Source organism: Ptychodera flava, chromosome 1, assembly GCF_041260155.1.
Source record: "Ptychodera flava strain L36383 chromosome 1, AS_Pfla_20210202, whole genome shotgun sequence".
Taxonomy (NCBI): domain Eukaryota; kingdom Metazoa; phylum Hemichordata; class Enteropneusta; family Ptychoderidae; genus Ptychodera; species Ptychodera flava.
Window position 1 is genome coordinate 39,037,619 of NC_091928.1, and position 22,370 is coordinate 39,059,988.

At 38.4% G+C, this 22,370-nt stretch overlaps 1 protein-coding gene across 1 annotated transcript; it reads right to left on the reverse strand.

The window, feature by feature from the left end:
• Positions 1-18,796: 18,796 nt before the first annotated feature.
• Positions 18,797-21,688, reverse strand: LOC139136955 (uncharacterized). Its single transcript, XM_070704833.1, has 3 exons — positions 21,521-21,688; positions 20,327-20,555; positions 18,797-19,728 (listed from the first exon to the last, which is right to left on the reverse strand). Exons 1-3 carry the CDS (start codon positions 21,598-21,600, stop codon positions 19,633-19,635), a joined length of 405 nt encoding a protein of 134 aa, XP_070560934.1. The 5' UTR covers positions 21,601-21,688; the 3' UTR covers positions 18,797-19,632.
• Positions 21,689-22,370: the final 682 nt, after the last annotated feature.

The following is a 22,370-nucleotide window of genomic DNA, read 5'->3' on the forward strand; positions in this document are numbered from 1 at the left end:
ACCCCGCCCGCCCGTCACGTACAGCACGTTCGATTGAAGCGAGGGCGGTATTATTACACCTTAATTTTCCTGAGTCCATTGACAAAACGAAATACACATGGCAAGGTATTTGACCTCAAACCCTGTCCCAGAAAGAAAGTTCGGACGTTCAAAATCCGATAACGAACTTATGACTTTAACTTTCTCTAAACATAAGAGCTCGCTTCAATAGGTCGTTGGAAGTTTGAACTACTTAGGAGTCTAATGCGGCAGTGCTAAATCCAGTTAATCCCTTGTTCTCGCAATAGTGATCGTTGACACGGAATGTTTGTTGTTCTCCTTCGAAAGCTGTGCGCAGTTTTTCAATATGCTCAGAGATAAAGTTGATAAACAACCGGCCCTTTCACCCTACGAACATATCAAACAAATCTGATTTCGACTGTGTATCACTCATAAATACGGAGTATTCCTCTGCGTAATTCAACGGCAGCATGTGGCTAAGTGCGCATTTGCGCACGATAATTAAAATAGAGCTATCGCAAAACGTACCGTGTGCCATATGTCTGTACAGGTTGTGATCCAGGACCCTAACTTTTTGACAGATGTCTTTTTGACAAAATGTATAACGACTGCCGGGGGCGTTGTTTCCCGAATGCAGTCGGCGGTGCCCTATGTCTTTATGTATAGAAAGCATCGATTATTCTCAGGGGCAATTGAAGTGACTTACGTGATAAAATGTCACAGAGTCGACTAAAAGCAGAGTATAGTGATCGCTGCGCATGAACAATCATATCAAACGACTTGAAGCCCTTTTTTTATATATTGCACTTATTTTACCCCGCATGTTTGTGATAATTGTGTGATTGATTTGGTTACATAATCAAATCGATAATGAATATGATTGTCTACATGATGTGTTCTAGTACTGTTTCTCTGATAGGTATAGAGTGTTCATTTGTTAATGGTACGAATATCGCTCATCGTTTTAATTCTAATATCTGTAACACTTTCTCCTTATTTTTATGACCGTTTCTAAAATACAAGTACTTGTTCTACTGCTGATCTCACCTGTTTGTGCTAAGCGTACACCTCTTCAATAATCTGTGCGAAATTCTGTCCACTGTTATCGTGACAAGAAAATTACGTGAATAGTTATAGGTGAAATTGATTTCATGTTAAATAATGAAAGAAGACGGCCATATCGTAGAAAGAAAGCTCTCCAAACAGCGCCGCCTGTGACCCCCGGGGGGGTAACTCCATGGCTAATAGTACGGGGGGCTCCGCACGAACATGGAAACCCAAACTGTTGTGATACCAGTTTTGAGCAAAAAACCTACCCTTTCTGATACCTAGTTGTCGAAACGCAGCTATCTCTTGGCGGGGTAGCGTGGGATTGACCTTTGACCCGCATAACAACTCACGCTACCCCGCCAACATACGTATACAGATAACTACTCACTCGCCTTGCGTACCAGGGGTACCAACAGTCAAACCGACAGATCGGAAATATTGATGGTAAATCTGGGATGTAGATACATGGGTTTCCAGTGTTGACAGCATGATTTTTAACAAATGTCAGTTTGTGTTAAAACGGACCCTTTCTCATACCAACACCTCGTGAAAAGTATACCCTTTCTGATACCAAACAGTGCAAAAAAACGACCCCTTTCGCGCGGACCCTCCCCGTATAGCCATCTATGGGAGTTACCCCCCCGGGCTGTGACCATATTCGACGACAACGTTACACATCCTATTCTGCGACATCGACGTTCAACCAAAATGCTGCGATATTTGAAAAAATAACATGATTTTTGTTGTAACTATGTTTGGTGTACGTCCTTTTGAGGAAAGTATTGCGACAAGCGGAAACTGAATCTGTCTCACGCAAATACACTTTCTCATAAAAAGTTAGCTTGAAGTCTGGTCCCCTGCCCTACAGGAGGGCGCTGTTCCCCCGAGTAACACCCGCTGCACTTCGACTCCTGAAAAACGGTGATTTTTTGCGATTTTACCGACAAACTTTCGTCATTTCGTAGCTGACACGTGAAGGTTAAGGATATTGCAAACACCTAGTGGACAAAGTATACACTATGGCATCGTCAATAAGTGGTGAGAAAACAGGAAAACGTCCACGACACACGTCAGGTAAAACCGACAACGTGGAGGCTGGAAACAATGAGATGATGACAATATTACGTAAGTTGGAAGCTGGTCAGAAAGGTCTGGAGGGAAAAGTAGATAAACTCCGAAATGAAATTATGAAATCGGTTAATACTCAAATGGATAAGTTGAGAGAGGAGTTTGTGTTAGATATTGCAAGAATAGACTCAAAATTGACGGGTCTGGAAGCAATGGTAACGAGACAACAAGAGCTGAGGAACAACGGAGGTGCGGCATGCGGCAGAGGTAACCCGCTGAATGATAATGATCTCTGCATTATTGCATCGAATATTCCGGAAGAAACGGATGAAAATTTAATGCACGTAGTTGATGATATATTGAGTAAGTGAGTGATCTACCACAGGTTCAAGTTGTAAAAGTAGCCCGTCTGCGTTCCCGACGCCAAGGCTCCCCTGGGCTTGTTAATTTGCTATGGAAACGCTTGAACAGAAAATTGAGATTCTGAGGCGTAAGCAGGAATTAAAGAACATTGCCAAGTATCAAAAAGTGTTCCTGCGGGCAAGCAAGTCACATACAGAGCGTTTATTGGAACTAAATTCGCGTACCCTACTCAATGAACTGCCAAACGGTTCGGACTTTCGTATAACTGGCAGTGGTCGTATTGTCAAAAAACAGCGTGATTGGACAGCTTCAGGAGATCGTCGACAAATAACGGAAAATGAAGATAATGATGACTAGGTAGAACACCAAGCCCAACGAAACACTGATCCTTACCTTAAAATAGCACATTTGAATGTTTGTAGCTGGACAGAAGCCAATAACGATTTGAGAACAGAAATCGTGAAAGCACATAAAGCTGATATTATCAGTGTTAATGAAACCCATCTTTCAGCAAACGCTTCTATTTCTGTTGATGGTTACCAATGGTTTGGTAACAATAGACGGCAGTCTCATGTCAATGCTACTAGATCATTTGGTGGGGTTGGTATTTTGGTGAATAATAATCTTCATGAAGAATTTATAGTGTCTGTCGAGAGTTGTAATTATGATGGTATTCTTGGTCTAAAATTTGTTAATAGATTCACTGACTTTGCTTTCGTTGTTTTTACTTGCTATCTTCCACCCGAAAATTCCCCTTGGGGAAGAGATTCGTCTAACTTTTTTGGATTCTTATTGAGTGAATTGTAATCATCTTAGATGATGTTGACACGATAATCATCTGTGGTGATTTAAACGCACGTATTGGCGCGTTACCAGATACAATAGCTGGTGTTGATGATGGCATTCCATCTCGACAGGTGATTGATACATATGTTAATCAACATGGTCGTTCTTTTGCGGAATTTTTAGAATGCATATAATGAATGGGCGTTATGATAATGAATGTAATGACTTTACATCTGTTTCAACACATGGAAAAGCCGTTGTTGACTACTATGCCATTCCGTACGTGTCAACTTGTTCTTGTAAGAATTTTACCGTGCAGAGAATGTCAACATTTATTGAACAACATAATCTGTTACAGTATTTAAATGACAGATCCAGAATTCCGGATCATTCACTGCTCACTTTTGAGCTATTGGCTAGACCAATCACAGACTTAAATGTAACAGTGTCAAATAACGCAATGGATGGTACTTCAGATAAATCAGCTGTACAAAGGAAATATCGACTAGACTGTATCCCGCAGAATTTTATGCAGTCAGAGACAACGAGACGTGCCATTCTGTTACTGATTGAACGTATTGAGAGTAATATTGAAACACAAATTAACCTGGACTTGGTTTACTCATCGCTATGTGACTGCATAATTACTTGCATGAATGAGTCTATCCCATATTTCGATTGTACAAAGAAAACTCGAAAACGTCATAAGTTTCACAAACCTTATTGGAATGAAGAGTTAAAAGTGTTGTGGAAAAATTGATATGCGAGACAAAGAAAAGGATTTTCTTAAATGTAAGAAGCATGAGGTTGGGAATGCACAGTATTCTTACCTTAGAGCACAATTTAAGATTGCCCGAAATACATTTGATAAACGGTTGCGATCTCATGAACGTAAATTTAAGCTTGGTCTTCAAATGGAAATTGAGGAAATTTGTACTGCGAATCCTACACGCTTTTGGGAGTATGTTGAGCGTTTGGGACCCAGTAAAAAGGTTAAGAACACTATACCCATGGAGGTTTATAATGATGACCATAATGTTATTACTGATTCGAATTTTGTATTAGGTTCTTGGAAGAGAGATTTTTCTGCTTTATATTCACAAACAGTGATGCTAGGGATCAGTTTGATGAGCAATTTTATAGTGATGTGAAACATCATAAGTCTGTGTTAGAGAATAATTTATCTGATCCGTTATATGAACAAAATCAACATTGAATAACAATTTCACTTTTGCTGAAGTTAAATGTGCCGTATTAAAGGGTAAAAATAGGAAAGCAAGTGGTATTGATAACATTCCATATGAAGTGATTAAAAATGACAATGTTATTGAAGTTTTAGTTCATCTTTTTCAAATGTGTTTTGATTCTGGCAAGATACCAGTATTTGGCGTAAAGTATTATTTATCCTATTCCTGAGTGTCGAACTAATGATGTGAGAGTTCCACTTAATTATAGAGGAATAAGTTTGTTGTCTGTCATTTCAAAAGTATATAGTTCAATTCTAAATAAAAGACTTACTGTATTTTTAGATAATAATAATATTTTAGTTGACGAGCAGAATGGATTTCGTAAAAAACAGGTCTTGTCAAGATCATGTTTTTGTACTTACATCCATTATTAGAAACAGAATGAACAACAGTCTTCCTACTTTTGTAACTTTTATTGATTTACAGAAAGCATTTGATTTTGTAGATAGAAATATTCTTTTGTATAAACTTTTACTTAATAACATTGATGGGAAAATGTACAATTCAATAGCATCATTATATTCAAATACGTCAGCTTGTGTCAAAGTTAATGACAATTATACTGACTGGTTCAATACATTGCATGGTGTAAGGCAGGGTGATAATCTTTCACCAACTTTATTTTCTATATTTATCAATGACTTGGTTGTAGATTTAAAAGAGTTAAATTGTGGCATTCAAATAGGCGACGATAATGTATCAGCTCTGTTGTATGCCGACGACATCGCTGTAATTTCGCACAACGAAGAGAACATGCAAAAGATGTTAGATTACATTATTCATGGTGTAGAAAATGGCGTCTTTTGATAAATAAAAGTAAATCACATGTTGTTCATTTCAGACGTAGAGGTATAGAGAGAAGTAACTTCACGTTTCGATTAGCAGGTGCTGAATTAGAGTATGTTACAAAATGTAAATACCTTGGGGTTGTGTTAGAAGAATCTTTACATTTCAAATATATGTCTGAGATGCTTGCAGAATCTGCAAGCAGAGCTCTTGGTAAAATTTGTTCAAAGTTTAAAACTGTTAAAATATGGGTTTTTGTACATTTACAAAATTGTATGACAACTGTGTAGTACCTATTATGGACTATTGTTCTGCTGTCTGGGATTTGCATCTCATGTAAAGTGTGACAATATCCAAAATAGAGCTCTTCGATTTTTTCTAGGAGTTCATAAATTTGCTCCCACTTCAGCCATGAAGGTGATACTTGTTGGATTTCATCAAAAACTAGACACTGGACCAACATGGTCAGATACTGGAATAGACTGGTGAATATGGATCATAACCGATTGTGTAAACGAATATTCTTGTGGGACAACTCTTTATGTATTAATAATTTTAGTTATGAATTGCATGAAATTTTGACTATTTAGATATAGATGTTTTGGAAAATGGAGGTTGTTGTGATCTGGTAAAAGTTAAAGAAAAGTTGAAGCAGACAGAGTAATTCAATGGTCTGACAAAGTAAACAACCAACCCAAACTACGTACCTATAAGATTTTTAAAAGGCCTTTCAAAGGGAAAACTATTTATTATATAATTTAGAGAGAAGTACCCGCTCACTTTATGCTCAGTTTAGATTTGGGATATTACCACTTCGTGTGGAACTGGTAGATATAGAGGAGAAATTGTACAAGATAGAAAATGTATTTATTGTAACGATAACGCCCTTGAGGATGAAATGCATTTTTTATTACATTGTTCTTTGTACAATGATTACCGGACAACTTTATTTGATGCTGTTTATAATATTTGTAGAAACTTTGGAGATTACTCAGATGTTCAGAAATTCGATTTTTAATTAATAACGCCAGTGGGCGTACAATCAAATTTATTTGTAAAGCTTACAAAAGACGACAATCGCTAACATATATAACGCGTTAATTTTCAGCCGTTGATCTTGGTTTTCAAATGACTTACCTGCTTTGTACTGTGAAAATGTAATTGTTTGTATTTGGATTTTCTAGGAACAGCTTTCCTCACATGTATTTAACTTTATTTTAAAGTGACTAATAAGCCCGTTGTGGCTTGGTGTTTATCACTAGTCACTATAATAAATTACTACTACTGCTACTACTATACCGCTGGCTGCGCTGCTCATAAAAATAGCGTCAGATGCGGGCTATTGTAAGCATGGCTATCATTGGTCAATAGTACGGGTGCAGTGATTGCGTTGAATTTGTTTATTTCCAACTTGGAGCTACCTTCAAATTTAGATTTCGTATGCCAATGGAGTAATTTTACCTCCATAGTTTTCAGAATCAAGCATCCTATGTCGACATCGAATGAAAAACGAAAAATCATTTATTTTTGAGTCATTGCCGTACATGCGAAATATGGGATAAATAGTCGTTTTTAACCACCAAATGCAATAGTAGAAGAACAGAGTCGGAGACTTAAAAATGAAGCCGTGCAAATAACTTCGACGTTCAATGTCTCGTCATCTAATTTCCGAGGTTGCCACAATAAGGATGTGCTGATCACATGATCTTGTCAGGGACTGTGCTCATTAATATGCAGTCAAAATTCTGACTGAAATATTAGCCCGTACCTGACCCTATTTTCGTGCATGTGAGCAGCGCAGCCAGCGGTAGAAATGGGGCAGGGGACCAGGCTAAGCCAATTTGGTAATCATATGTCGCGGGTAATTGGCATTTTTTCATCTCAATTACATTACAGGGATGGATATACATCAATGGTACAAAGAAGCTGCTATCTTTATGCTGATTGTGCAACAGCAATATCAGCCTTTCAACAACACAGATTGAACTGGTGTTCAGAAGACAGTTAATACAATCGCATAATTTCAGTTTCATAAGAATTTTCTCCAAAGTTCTTAGAATGATACGTCATTTCTACTCCAAAGTACTCCAAAGTTAAACATCTTCCCGGTCGTGCTGTACATTCAGTGTATATCTTTGCAAGAGTACGTGTGACGTATGATGCAGTGCATGTTAATAGCAGTCTCGTAACGGTGAGTTGAAGGTACCGAAAAAAGCGACTCATTCGTCAATGATACAACTCACTGAACAAAAGATGTCCAGGAGCAAAAAGTTATAGTCCGTGGGCTAGAGGGGGTCTACGTGCACCCCCCCCCCCCCACAGGATAACAAACCTGTATTTTTCAGAAGCCTTGGGATCCCTAGAATACGAAATGGAATTTTAACAGAAAAAATATAGGGATGGAATAGCTGTTATGGTCAATTTTGAAGGGTACCGCAAAATCACGATTTTCCAAGCCAAATGCATTTTCGTCAAATCTGTCTTCTTGTAAGTCATGTGCTGAGCTCATTTTTCAACATAACCTCACTTGTTTGGTATCATTAGAAAGGGAATTTATTCTTCTTTAAGATGACATATTGCACTATGCAATATCTTCTACAGTTTTTGTCAAATATAACCAAAACTTACCCCTTACCCCAAAATTTAACATTGCAAATTACAGTAAATCTCAAATTCTACCAATTTTTTAGCTAGGCATAATAAAAAATGCAATGCTTTGTCTGAAATCTGTTTTATTTGATACAGGGACATGTCAGAAATATGAAATAGACTTTTAACAGAAAAAATATTGGGAATCTACAGCTGTAACAGTCATATTTTGAAGGGTACCGCAAAATTACAGTGTTGCAGATTTGCATGCATTTTTGTTAAAACTGTCTTCCTATAAGTTATCTGCTGAGCTTGTTTTTGAATATAACCTGGCTTGTTAGGTATCATTAGAAAGATAATTTACTAATCTTTAGAATGACATATTGTAACATGCAATATCTTCTATAGTTTTCGTGATATATCACCAAAACTTACCCTTACCCCAAAGTTTACATTGAAAATTGCAGTCAAGCTAAAACCAAATTCTACAATTTTTTAGCTTGACACAAAAACTCTGGCCGTTTTTGCTATTAAACCTATTTTATTTTGTACAGGGACATGAAAACTATAGAAGATATTGCATGTTACAATATATCATTCTGAAGATTAGTGAATTATCTTTCTAATGATACCTAACAAGCCAGGTTATATTCAAAAACAAGCTCAACAGATACGTATAAGAAGAAAAATTTAACAAAAATGCATGCAAATCTGCAACACTGTTATTTTGCGGTACCCTTCAAAATATGACTGTTACAGCTGTAGATTCCTAATATTTTTTCTGTTAAAAGTATATTTCATATTTCTGACATGTCCCTGTACAAATAAAATAGGTTTAATAGCAAAAAGGCCAATAAGCTAGATTTTTGTGTCAAGCTAAAAAAATTGTAGAATTTGGTTTTAGCTTGACTGCAATTTTCAATGTAAACTTTGGGGTAAGGGGTAAGTTTTGGTGATATATCACGAAAACTATAGAAGATATTGCATGTTACAATATATCGTTCTAAAGATTAGTAAATTATCTTTCTAATGATACCTAACAAGCCAGGTTATATTGAAAAACAAGCTCAGCAGATAACTTATAGGAAGACAGTTTTAACAAAAATGCATGCAAATCTGCAACACTGTAATTTTTGCGTACCCTTCAAAATATGACTGTTACAGCTGTAGATTCCCAATATTTTTCTGTTAAAAGTCTATTTCATATTTCTGACATGTCCCTGTATGAAATAAAACAGATTTCAGACAAAGCATTGCATTTTTTATTATGCCTAGCTAAAAAATTGGTAGAATTTGAGATTTACTGTAATTTGCAATGTTAAATTTTGGGGTAAGGGGTAAGTTTTGGTTATATTTGACAAAAACTGTAGAAGATATTGCATAGTACAATATGTCATCTTAAGGAGGAATAAATTCCCTTTCTAATGATACCAAACAAGTGAGGTTATGTTGAAAAATGAGCTCAGCACATGACTTACAAGAAGACAGATTTGACGAAAATGCATTTGGCTTGGAAAATCGTGATTTTGCGGTACCCTTCAAAACATGACCATAACAGCTATTCCATCCCTATATTTTTTCTGTTAAAATTCCATTTCGTATTCTAGGGATCCCAAGGCTTCTGAAAAATACAGGTTTGTTATCCTGTGGGGGGGGGGGGTGCACGTAGACCCCCTCTAGCCCACGGCCTATTACTATCAATGTCACTATCCTGTCATCAGCGTATTCATTCGCTCTGGACCATAGACAGGTACTCTCTCCTGGGTCTGCTAGTTTACTTGCCATCCAGGCCGGTGCTGACAAACTTTATCACAAACGCAAGTCGCTGCTGCCCTGTCCTGCAATTGATGAAATCTGGGATATGTGAAAATTCTATCACAAATTCAACATATGTGGGGAGGGGGTGTCAGTAAATATCCATATTGTTTCTTACATTGTGTTGACATGTAATAGTGTACCGTGTTCGGCTTACAGCCATCGCTGAGCTTCAAAAGTGCCCGGATTGGCTAACTCGCAACGTTGGAGATAAAGCGCCGCCGATTGAGGGCGGTATTACAATGTTCTACCAACTTCGGTTTTGGACAGTCCGTATACTCTTGAGCTCACGTACCGTGGACGAAAACGACAATTCTCCGCGCTGTGTAAATATCCCCGCGCTGTGTAAAAATCTCCGCGCTGGAGATAAGTTTACGCAGCGCGGAGATTTTTACACAGCGCGGAGATAAATTTCACACAACACGGAGAATTGTCGTTTTCGTCCACGGTACCGTTTTCACAGCTACAGGGCAATGATCCGAACATGATCGGCGGTGCAGTGCCCTGTATCGAGGTTGGGCATGACGTCATGGCGGTACACCTTTGTCGGTGTTTCTCTGATTGGTCGAGAGCTCTCTTATCGTACGGTCTGACGATATGAAAGGACATTCACTGAGGAAGCTGGAACACTAAGTATAATCCGTGCTTCCAGGACTTAAAAGAGAATTCAATTTGAAAGAAATTTTGTTGTGAAATACAGTGGAATTTGATTGAGTGTCCGGTTTGCCTTGCAGAGCTCAGAGTCTACATGTTGCTTATCATTAGAAAAATAACATTTACAACAAATTTTAGACTTTGGTGTTAGATTACAGCGCCCGCCGAACATTTCCCATACATTGTCTAGCCTAAATTATGTGCCAAATACAGGGGATTATTTCAGAAACACTTGGTGTGTTACTTAATGGCAAAAATGTATTTTGTTGATTGAGAATTGCAGTTGCATGTGTAAAAATCAACACTTTTCTTCTAGTTTTTTTTGTAAGTGTGTCATGTATTGGAGAGAAGTGTCAATGAAGAAAGTTTCATTTAACTGAGAGAAAAGAGAAAGCAGGAAAAAGTTTTATGCAGGAGTGTTAAGAATTTTCTGGTTGATAATATTCATTTTTGTATTGTGTTAAACTTGTTGATTGTGTAGACTGCACTGGACATGCTACAGATTGTATCCTGAAGGGACAGTTGTCGTGATTGCTGACATGGAGGGAAGAAGAAAAGTTTATTTTGAAAATAATTCACTTCTTTCTTCATTAAGTTCCCAAATTAAAATGAACACCGAAAACAAAACTTTGGTGATGTGTATGTAGTGCACCGGGGTAGTGCAGTGTTAAGCTTGAGTGGCAAGCTGGAACGACTGTGTGTGATTGTAGACTAGACAGTGTATGGGAAACGTTCGCTATAATCTAATTCCAAAGACTCAATTACTTGCAAATGTTGACATTCTAAAGATAAGCAACATGTAAACTCGTCTAGTGCAAGGCAAACCGGACACTCAATCAAATTCAAAACTACGCAAAATAAATCTGTCAGGATCAGTCAATATTGTAGTTACAGACGAGTAAAGTTTGAAAAAGAAAACCTAAGAAAAAAGAAACCTAAGAAACGACAAAGGGCCTACCAGTCGTTGAAATAAACGAGCATCTATGTCTCCACTTTGTTTGCATTTCTGACATGCTGCACATATCGTTCTAATCTATATATTTCAAACCTTTCACTTTGTGCTTTTCTTCTAAATTTATATATACTCTCAGAAAAATTACTTCGGCTATTTAATCTCACCAAGAATATCATTCTCATTGTTTAATCTGTTCACCCAATTCCCTTTAAACAGGCCCACACTCACCATTGATAGCAAAGAGTTTGGGACAAACTACAGTGATGAAAGGGTTAAATACATGTCCTTTGATCCAGAGTATCGAGTTTGTTTCGGAGAGGTGGGGGTTCATGGAAATATTGATATCGTTGGTTTTCAATTGAATTGCTTTAAACAACTGATAGAGTAAGAGATAATGAGCAAACTAAAAAGTTCGAATTTAAGCGCTCATCTCGTTGTCAATCCACTCTTCAAGTAAATACTTATTTTTTAAACGTCTATCATGTAGAGTTTCATGAACTCGATGTAGTTGAATCTTGAGGAACATGAGTCTGAGAAAAAAAAATTATCGCGGAATAATTCATACAATTCAAATGAAACAAGGCCAATGTATCTTGCAGCACCTAAGAGGATGTAACACGTCAATCTGACCTCTTTTCCAGCAGTGAAGGATGATAAATATACTGAAGGTTTTAGCTTCGTGATTATCGTCAGTTAAACTAGTTTCTGCAAATCATCGTGTACAATGTATGAGTGTACAAACTTTGTATCCTTTTCATTTATTTATATTTCATTTTATCCCTGTTGTTTATATCATGCAAGCAAAGACAACAAAAGCATGATATGGTAAAAAATAATGTCAACACCAGTTTGTAAATGATATACTCTAAAAGGGCGGTAACAATAAGTTTAGTGATAAGCTAGAGTCATACCGGTAGAACTTGGAAAGTGAGTAAAGAGCATACTCTAAGTTATGATGCAAAAACACAATCTTCAACAGCGATTTCATATTGCTAAGGTGATAATTTTCAATATGATGATAATGATCACAATTTAAAAAGTGACAACTATCGCGATAGAAACAAATTCTCAGTAAAATTAATACAATCACGGTGGCATTTGTTGACCTGAGATATCCCTGGCAATCAGTACGGCAAAGGAGTTCAATTTTGCTGTGAGAAAATACCTACAAATCAATGCATCAGATATACTAGCCGCGGGAGCCGAGCTGCGTGCAAAGATTTAAATCCATTGTTATTCATGACGTCACTGAGCACAGGATTCCGCCAGTGTGAAGCGCGTTCGAAAACGACAAAAATAGCGCCAGATTTACGCTTCAGTTGAAGATTAATACACACGCCATAATGTGCCACCAGGGATCTAAAGTTCTATTAAATCAGCTTGTAATGCTTATTTAATGTCCATGTGCCATGAATAACAATTCTGAAACCAAACACCCTAGCTAAATAAAGTCTGCTCATTCCAGGCATGACTTCCCACTTGTAGATTTTAAGTTACTGAGACTTATTAAGAAAATAACTTGTTCATGAGAAAACAGCTATAATCATTTCACCAATATGAATGACTTGGAGAAAATGAGTTGCGAAATCAAAATATCAAGCTATAGTTCCTTAATATGATACACTTTATCATATTTTCTTCAATGCTATCATAGCAGTCTGTAAGATTTGCCATTTCCATGTGTTAATGTAGTTCTTCGCTTTCAAGGATCTGTTCACACGATCCTTTGTCCGCAAAAAACCAACAAAAAAAAAAAAACAAAAAACAAAAAAACAATCACACTCAGTCTTTTCTATACAATATATTGTCCTCATCTGTTTTGGCCATTCTCAGCAACCACTGTTAATCTGTTTTGTTCAGGTATATGTCTTGCAACTTGAAGGAACAATGCCGTGTAAGAGGTTTAAAGTCTCGTTGAAGTCCTGAAGGTCTCGTAACTGTGAGGTTAAAAAGCACTCGAATCGCGTCCTAACGTGAAGAAGACATTGTTTGAGCTGAGGCACTTTGCGTTCAGGATAGCATCAACAACACAGTGTGTAAGGTCGTACATCCCAGAGTTAATTTATTCAGAAGAATCATAGCAAACGACGCTCTCATGTTGTCGATGTCAGGTCTTGTAATCCTGACGCATTTGAACTCACTCTTCAGGTGTAGTCGAAGGATAACAATACACATCATATCCGGTGTTTGGATCCTCGTCAGTATAAGTTATAACACCGATCTGGTTACCACAGGAACTAATCTGCGTTTGCATGGGATATCCCACAATGCCATCTGCCAACCAACCGGGGCTGCATTTTTCGTAACCCGTCTGCCAGGCTTCATTGAGCCGATCCAGTGTTGCTATTTGGCCACAGTAGTACTTGCAAATCTTGTTTGCCATTTCGAATGTCAGGGTATATTCTCCTTCCAGTCCGCTAACATGGAACACCATTGCTGAAAAAAGGGTTATTTTGATATCATAAAGGCTCTCAGAAAGATAATTGCGAAGACGAAACTGAAATTGACATCCAAAGTAATACTTACCATCATTAAAGCCACCTCTATCATCACTATCGTCACTGTCATTATCGCCGTTATCATCATCATCATCATCATCATCATCATCATCATCATCATCATCATCATCATCATCGTCAGGGCTGCCATTGCTGTTGCTGCTGTTATCGTCATCATTGCTGTCGTCACTGCCATTGTCATTGCTGTTGTTGCTGTCATCATCATCATCGTCACTGTCATTGCTATTGCTGTCATTGCTGTTGCCGTCATCATCGCTATCATTGTCATTGCTGTCGTTGTCATTGCTGTCATCATCGTCACTGTCATTACTATTGCTGTTGTTGCTGCTGCCGTAATTATCACTGTCATTGTCATTACCGTCGTTGCCATTGCTGTCGTTGTCATTGCTATCATCATCATCATCATCATCGTCACTGTCATTGCTATTTCTGTTGTTGCTGTTACTCTCATCATCGCTGGCATTGTCATCACTGTCGTTGTCATTACTGTCGTTGTCATTGCTGTTGTTGTCATTGCTTTCATTGCTGTCATCGCCATCACTGTCATCATCATCATCACTGTCATTGCTACCATCGCCATCTTCACTGTTGTCACCGCTGTCACTGTTCATCGCTAGTTGTCTCGCATTGGATGTCACAGCTGGAAAGAAAACAGAACGCTCCGTAACAAGTGTACCACAATTTTACATGATAATTAAACTTGTGTAGGTCAGTGAAACTGAACGAAACGAAATTTATCAATGACATCAATAGTGACAATAATCATCAGTAATTGGTATTGCCATTTCATCTTTTGTTCTCGGCTGCTTGTAATAATTGTACATGGCATGTTACGCAAAGTTTAAAATTAACGAGGGCGACCTTCACCACCACCACCACCACAATCATCATATATCATCATCGCTGCCCACTATAATATTGCCGTTTTTTGTTCTTGAAAACGTCCCTTTACGCGTAATTGACAATAATTGTTATCAGTTTGAGAGCAAAAGTTACAATGGTAATAGCTTACTCTCACTAATGGACACTGCAATGATCGGGTTGTGAGTATTGTTCCGAGTGGATAACAGTAGACACCACGGCGTGCGTTGGGAGATGCGTTTGTGAAGACGATCAGACCGGCTCTATTACCGCATCTCGGAACAACATTCTGCATCGGATACCGTGCCACGCCGTCCGCATTCCAGCCTGGTTCGCAGAGTTCAAAACCAGAAAACCAGGCGTGGTACATGTGATCCAGGGTAGCAATCTCGGCGCACTGATTTTGGCAGCACTCGACGGCTTCATCGAAAGTAAAGCCATTTTGCCCGTCCATATAGAACAGTGACGCTGAAACGGGAAACACGAATGAATATTAGAACTCTGACATTTACAAGAAACTAAAGTGTTCACAGAATTAGTTTTGAAGCACATGTGAATTTCCATTAGTTCGAAATGTGGATTCAAACAATACGAGGAATGGCATTTCTAAAAAGATCCTCCTATTTCGATAGTGATCTGACACACAAAATTTGTCTTTGTTGAATCAGCAAAAGTGTTCATTTAATCTTACAACGTTGCATTTCCAGCTTCACTCGCAGTCAATTAACAGTAAAATAGCTCTCGGTGTGAAGAAAATAGATACAGTAAAAAAGTAATATTTTACATACTATAATCGCTAGTGCATGTTCCCGAACTTATAGTCGTCAAAATTCCGTTGTCCTAATATTTTCCGCCGTCGTCCCCTTGTCATGTGAAGTAAGCTCAGTGGTTGTCACGGGAACAGTGGTTGTCACGGGAACAGAGGTTGTCACGAGAACAGAGGTTGTCGCAGGGTGTGTTGTGGCACCGTTGGTTGTAAAACCGCGATCCGGTAACGATGTTTCTTCAGTCGGAATTATCGTCTCCGTTGTTCGAAATACCGCTGTCGGCTGATATTCTATGCTTGCTCTCAAAGTTGCAGTTGTCGCGACATTTTGAGTCGTCACGCTCGTCCTTGGCGGCGCTAACGTCGTTGTAGTTGTTGCTGCCATGTTGCTTGTCGCTCTGTGTGGTGATGATGGCATAAGTGACGTCGCTGTCGATGGTGGTTGTGATGCCGTTGTCGATGCTACTCTCGGTATGGTTGTTTTGATGAGTGGTGGATGTGGTGTTCGTGATATTTTGCGTGAAGTTGTTACTTCGCGGGAGTATGTGGTGTCTTCCGTATTTCTGATTATTGGGCCAGTGGTCCGGCCGGGGCCATCTATCTTCGATCCCCGTTGTTGACCTGCGTCGCCATCTGTAGTTCCAGCCTCTCCTGTACGTATGGTAAGACATATATGGATAAGAAAGCGATCTACGGAAAGTGCTACATGGTTAAGCATGGTGCCCGTGACCAAGTATTGCATTCACAATATACTGTACTCTCTGATTGGTTTGGTATACACAACCGAGTTTTCTCTGCTCGATAGACAAGTATGTGTTCACGTGGCAGAGGAATGCCTTTCCAATGAACTTCAAACCAGCGATTGTCGGTTGGAAAAGTTCATTAGTATCTTAGGGAACGTAAAACGAATTTGAAGTTAAAGTATTGACACGGGTCAGGCAAAACCACCTGTTAAGACAACATTAACAAAGCTCACCTGACTGTACTCCATAGTGGGTACCCAACGCAAGGCCGGCTACAGCAGTAGCTATGGTGACAGCAATCAACGCCAAAATCTTGTGTTTTCTGCTCTTCGATGATCTGGTGTTTCCCGCGCTTGAATCTTCAATCGAAATATCGACTGAAGTCGTCGACATCATGGGATGAAACTCCGTGTCGCACCTGAAGTCTATACCAAACGATGTATGACTGTCTGCTGAATATAATGTGCCCCCTCTATTGGTAAGGTGTACACGACTGCCTTGTCCCTATTCAATATACGTGTTCACTTGGCAGCGGATTAACAGTCACTCCAGGCGAGACTTACGTCTATTTATAAACGCCCAAGGTTATCTCTAGTTCCGTTGAACTCTACCAAGTTATAGATAAGTCGAATGAGACAGACGAGAAGAAATTGTGTATGAGATTGGCGTTTTCAAGCCATTGGGATAAGTCAATATATATATATATATATATATATATATATATATATTATATTATATATCGAAGTATACAGATATATATATATATATATATATATATATATATATATATATATATAATATATATATATATATATATATATATATATCGAAGTATACAGATGTCCTCGTGCGAAGTTACAGTGCTCGATGCAAAAGCAGAGCGTTATAAACAAATAATAAACAGATTACTTCAAGTACAAAGTAATGAAATCTATTACTTAAGTTTCATGCACCTTGCAATCCTCAGATAGAGGATCAGTCCCTTAGCTGGTAACTCTATCTGAGGATTGCAAGATGCATGAAACTTAAGTAATAGATTTCATTACTTTGTACTTGAAGTAATCTGTTTATATTATATATATATATATATATATATATATATATATATATATATATATATATATATATATACATATATATATATATATATACATATATACATATATACATACACATACATACATACATACATACATACATACATACATACATACATACATACATACATACATACATACATACATACATACATACATACATACATACATACATACATACATACATACATACATACATACATACATACATATACGTTTTTGCATCTTTAGTGGACGCGGAAAATTGTCACGCGGGTTTTAGTAATACGAACACCAAATAAGTTTTCATTGCACGTAAACCTACACTACCGCTAGACGTATCTCACATTTAAACAAGAAACTGATCGGAACAGACCTAAAAGCATAGACAGTAACAAGTGAACAATAACGCATGGGATCATGGGAAATAAAAGAAGCTTTGTCGAGTATGTAACAAACACTATTATTGACTCTCGTTACATGGGCCACAATTTCCAAAAGTTAACCATATAATACAATTCACTGTTTGTCCCTCAGCAAGAAAAGGAATGGAGTCAATTCAGAAAGCGACAGACGTTTGTAAAATCTGCGATACTTTACAACCATGGCATAGCGAACGCCTGTAGCCCACCAGACATGACGAAGTTGGCGATTTTCACCTTTATAGTTTGACCTTAATAATCCGGTGTCATGTTTAACATGAATATAGAGAACTACAGCCCGGGAATGTATCCAATGAACTCAATAAGCTGAGTCTAATTGAAAGTTAGGGGGCTTAACGTTTATAATCTGCAGTCGGACGTTTCGGGTTTTCTTTCAACAAGTTCTCGTCAACGATAACGCCAGGCTGAGTACGGGTGGGTGGGAGCGTTCCTCGATATTACACTTGTGATCCATTGTCAGCGACAGGGTGAATATTCAAACGATTGCGTGGCGACTCAATCGCCTGATCAGAAAATCGCCTGGCCTAGTTATAATCTAGGGAAAAACTGATTACTGAATTTCTACAGGTTAGATGAGAATCAGTCTGTAAAACTAAAGGACAAAACATTCTATGGTTCAAGTTTGGGGAGGTCATCAAAGTGAAATAAGAAGACCAAAATGATCATTTGACAAACATCAACTAACCCACTAGTGTCTTGAAGAGCTGGATTGGCAGTGTATGGCAACGAGGAAATGGACCTCGTACCTGCGCCTCGTGGACAGACATTTGGACTCTTAAACTTTATTTACAATTCTTTTCTGATCTACCACTTGTGGGGGTTCATTTTAAAGCTCTTGGTGTAAGAAAACTTCCTACCGGCTTAGTTTCTCGAAAATCGAAAATTTCATTTTCTCAATAGAGATAACACAGGGCTGGCGGCTATCTGAACTTTAAGTATCGGTAAATCTTATAGGCTATTTGTTTCTCCAGTACCAAAATTTGCACGGTGATCCCTGAGTTTTATTCTTGAGTCTCTCACTTTCGAGGCGCATACTACCTTAACTGAAATGTTACACAATCAATTCTAGACTATGTTCTCCTTTTTAGATAAACTTTATTCCGTCTGCAAGATTTCCCTTCACAAGTTTTACATTTACATCACAAATGCGAAGGGTTTATTTTTCTTCTTCACATTAACTTACAAATTCCTTAAAAACGGATTTAAATTTTATGATTTTTTTTTACAGATTCTGTAAAAGTTACAGAGACATCGGCTTCTATGAACTTTAAGATTGACGGCCAGGGATACGTAGTTAGGTATGAAAGAGATTTTAGATTGGAACTTCTTACAGGTTGTCAACAAAAACTGAGCTGGGATGCTGTTTGCAGAATGTAGTAGCATACCGCCGAGTAAGTGTTGTACATGATCTTTTTCAATAATCTTAATGACTTCTTCAAGATCCAAACTATCGATTACGATTCAATAAACGATTGGTAAGCTGTGTTGCAGTATACTTCAGTCTTTCGCTGTGACTTCAAAATAACGTGTCTGAGTTCTGAAGCATGGCAAGCACAGGAGAAAATTGCTCCTATAGTGTAGCTGTGTTACAAAACGGTTAAGATACTCTGATACGACAGTGGCTGACAATTTTATTAAAATGTCATTATTGTGTAGCAGAAAATCTGAAGTCGTTCATCGCGTAAAGAAAGCCGTATTTGGTTGGTCGACAAGCTTGGTAGAAATCCTTAAATATTTTTTTTTCTTTTGGGTTCTGTATATTATGACAACTTTATTCATCCCATACATATACGTGTGACTTCATCGGTGGAGAGGCGGTGCCTTAGATTTGTTGCTCCAGCGGCAACAAATCCATGGTGCTAGGCCTGCACTTGTAATTCATCGTCTTGAAGAATTCTGGCGGCAACCTCTTCATCTCTTCCGCTGTGAGTGCTCTGAACACGGTTGGTTTCTGGTCCTGGACAGCAGGAAGTAGTCGTTGAACTTTTGACCGGGATTTAGATTTGTCTGTAGGTAAAAGATAGAAACCTTAAATGATCTTGTTGTTACTTTCCAAAACAACGCCCGCTTTGATCTATACTCTTGCTAAGAATATTGCCACTGTAACTTCTAACTCACGGAACTCGGTCTATCTTTGGCAACGCTAACTGTAACTTTACCAAAATGTTTCTCTTAGAATAAGTGTGGTTTCGTAGTTTCATAAAACATATAAACAAGGATCAGGAAGATTGGCATTTACAGTGCGGTAGTTCAGGAAATAATACTTTACATGCGTTTGTGAAATTGTTTTCGCTCCCCACCCAAGGAACATAAACCCGCAAAAAAGATCGAACAATAATTACGAGGTGCATACTGTATTTTAGTATTGCTTATAACGCAACAACCGATACACTGCATGTAATCGAACACAAAACGTTCGTCCACTGAAAAGACGGTTGTCTTATGGTTACCACAGCAGTGTGGCACGAGTTGAGGCTGCCTGGTGCTGATTTTTGCGATTGTTTTTTTCGACAATAAATGATAACGGTTTTTGTTTGACTTTCTTCTGAAATATATCAGGTATAATAGAGAGATTCTGAAAGCTCGAAGTGGAGGTCATTCTTACGTGTTTGTTAATGAAGTTCTTGAACAAGTTTCTGTTCTTGTCGATGTTGTCGGCCGAGTGGTCTTCGGTGTCGAATCGGAGAACCAAGTTTTCGGTACCGCTGATCTCTTCCACGAACTCTCCATTGCTGTAGTAACACACGGTTGGTCTCAAGAACGCTTGGCAGTGCTCGTCCTCGGGGTTTGGCCAGTGATCGAAGACGATGGCGTCCCGTGCGTATTCTTCAAACCTTCACATCAGAGAAATATCAAAAAGGAGCATATAATAAGACGCTTGACCAAGCACATTGTAGTCGAAAACGCAACTTCTGCCTTTACATACGCTGAACAATGAAGCTGAGCCTACTTAAGCGACCCTGGTCTATATTGTAGGGTACGATTTCATCGATAAAACCATGCCCAAGGCTCAATGCAGTTATTGCACTCGGCTTATTTCGTCATTCTGCTTTTTGGAAGTCCCACAAATGGAAACATAACCCGATCCACTGCCCATGCTATTGTACATATATCAGATAAATACATTTGATGCAATAGGTAACGACATCAAGTAAGACGGAGTCATGACACGATAGACAGGCCACAGACCTATCTTATAAAAGTGAGATGTAGAGATAAGCTGCATTTTACTATTTACTCCATGTTGTTCTTACTCGGCTGCTGCTGTCTTCTCTCAACAAGAAGCACACTGTAACACCGGACAGAGAACTGAGCCAATCACTGTAGCTGGTTTAAACAATAGACCATGTTCCGAACCGCGCGAGACATTCCGAGATATTGCGAGAATATGTGGTTCGCAGTGGCAGTGTTCTCGCAACACAGGACAAACTGCGTAAAACAGGACAAGTCGCTAATTACGTTAAACACTGCATAAAATATATGAAGTTGCAATCTTTGCTCAGTTCTGCACTTTTTCTAGTTCCATACAAAATTCGACTTGTATTACTAAGCTGGAAACCTGTTTCTACTGGCATGTATTAAAGTCTCGCGAGATCTCGCAATCAGCGGAATATCGTCTATTGCAACTAGACTGTCCAATCGGATAAGACGTTACATTTGTTGTTGCACCAACGTTGCAAATTTTTTTCGTTTTCAATGTCCTTGATTGAAATCACAGATTGCGCGTACCGTTAATGAATGCTGAAACTGTTTGAAGGACATACAAAAACAAACAACACAAGTAACTGGCAGTAATTACCTGTCGAAATAGTACTTGAGGAACATGGTGTATACATGTTTGGCATTCTTAAACCAGTCCTGCTCTATGGCGTAGACCATCGGAAGATCCGGGTAGTAACGGACCTCTTCGTTGGGGTCTTCGGGATGACGACAACATCGCCCATGAATGTGTTCAGCTGGTAGATACCGGCTTCGATACTAGCACGCTCTGTGGACAAAACGGTTAACCACATGATCAGTTGAAGAGACCAAACGCGGTATCATGATTCAGTGTCGAATGATGACAGGAAATGTCATTGAAAATTAAAAGACTTTGTGTGCTCCAGGAGGCTACTCTTCCGAGGGTGGTCTATGTAAACTTAAGGTAGAACGTGCCTCGGGTAAAAAAATTCGGGCTTTCAAATTTTATCATTTCTATTCTGATCTACCACTTGTGGGGGTTCATTTAAAAACTCTTGGTGTAAGAAAACCTTTCAGTGTCTTAATTTTTCGAAAATCGAAAATTTTATTTTTCTCCAAAGAGTCAACACAGGGATGGCGGCCATTTTGAATTTTAAATATAGACAAATTTTGGGTAATTTGTTTCGCTAGTATCAAACCTTGCACGGTGACCGCCGATTTTTATTCTTAATTTTGAAAGAGAATGATTAAAACATTCCTTGAGTAAAGTTTGAGCAAAAGTTTACGTCTTTCACTTTCGAGGCGCATACTACCTGAATTGATAATTTTTATCACAAGCTGTTATAATACTTTCTTTGTCGTTATTGTTGATGATTCTGTTTCGTGGTCACATTTAGTGTATAGAACACTATGTATTTATTATGGTGAGGTTTAAGTCGACCCAAGTGTTTTTAATTTCCCAAGTGAAA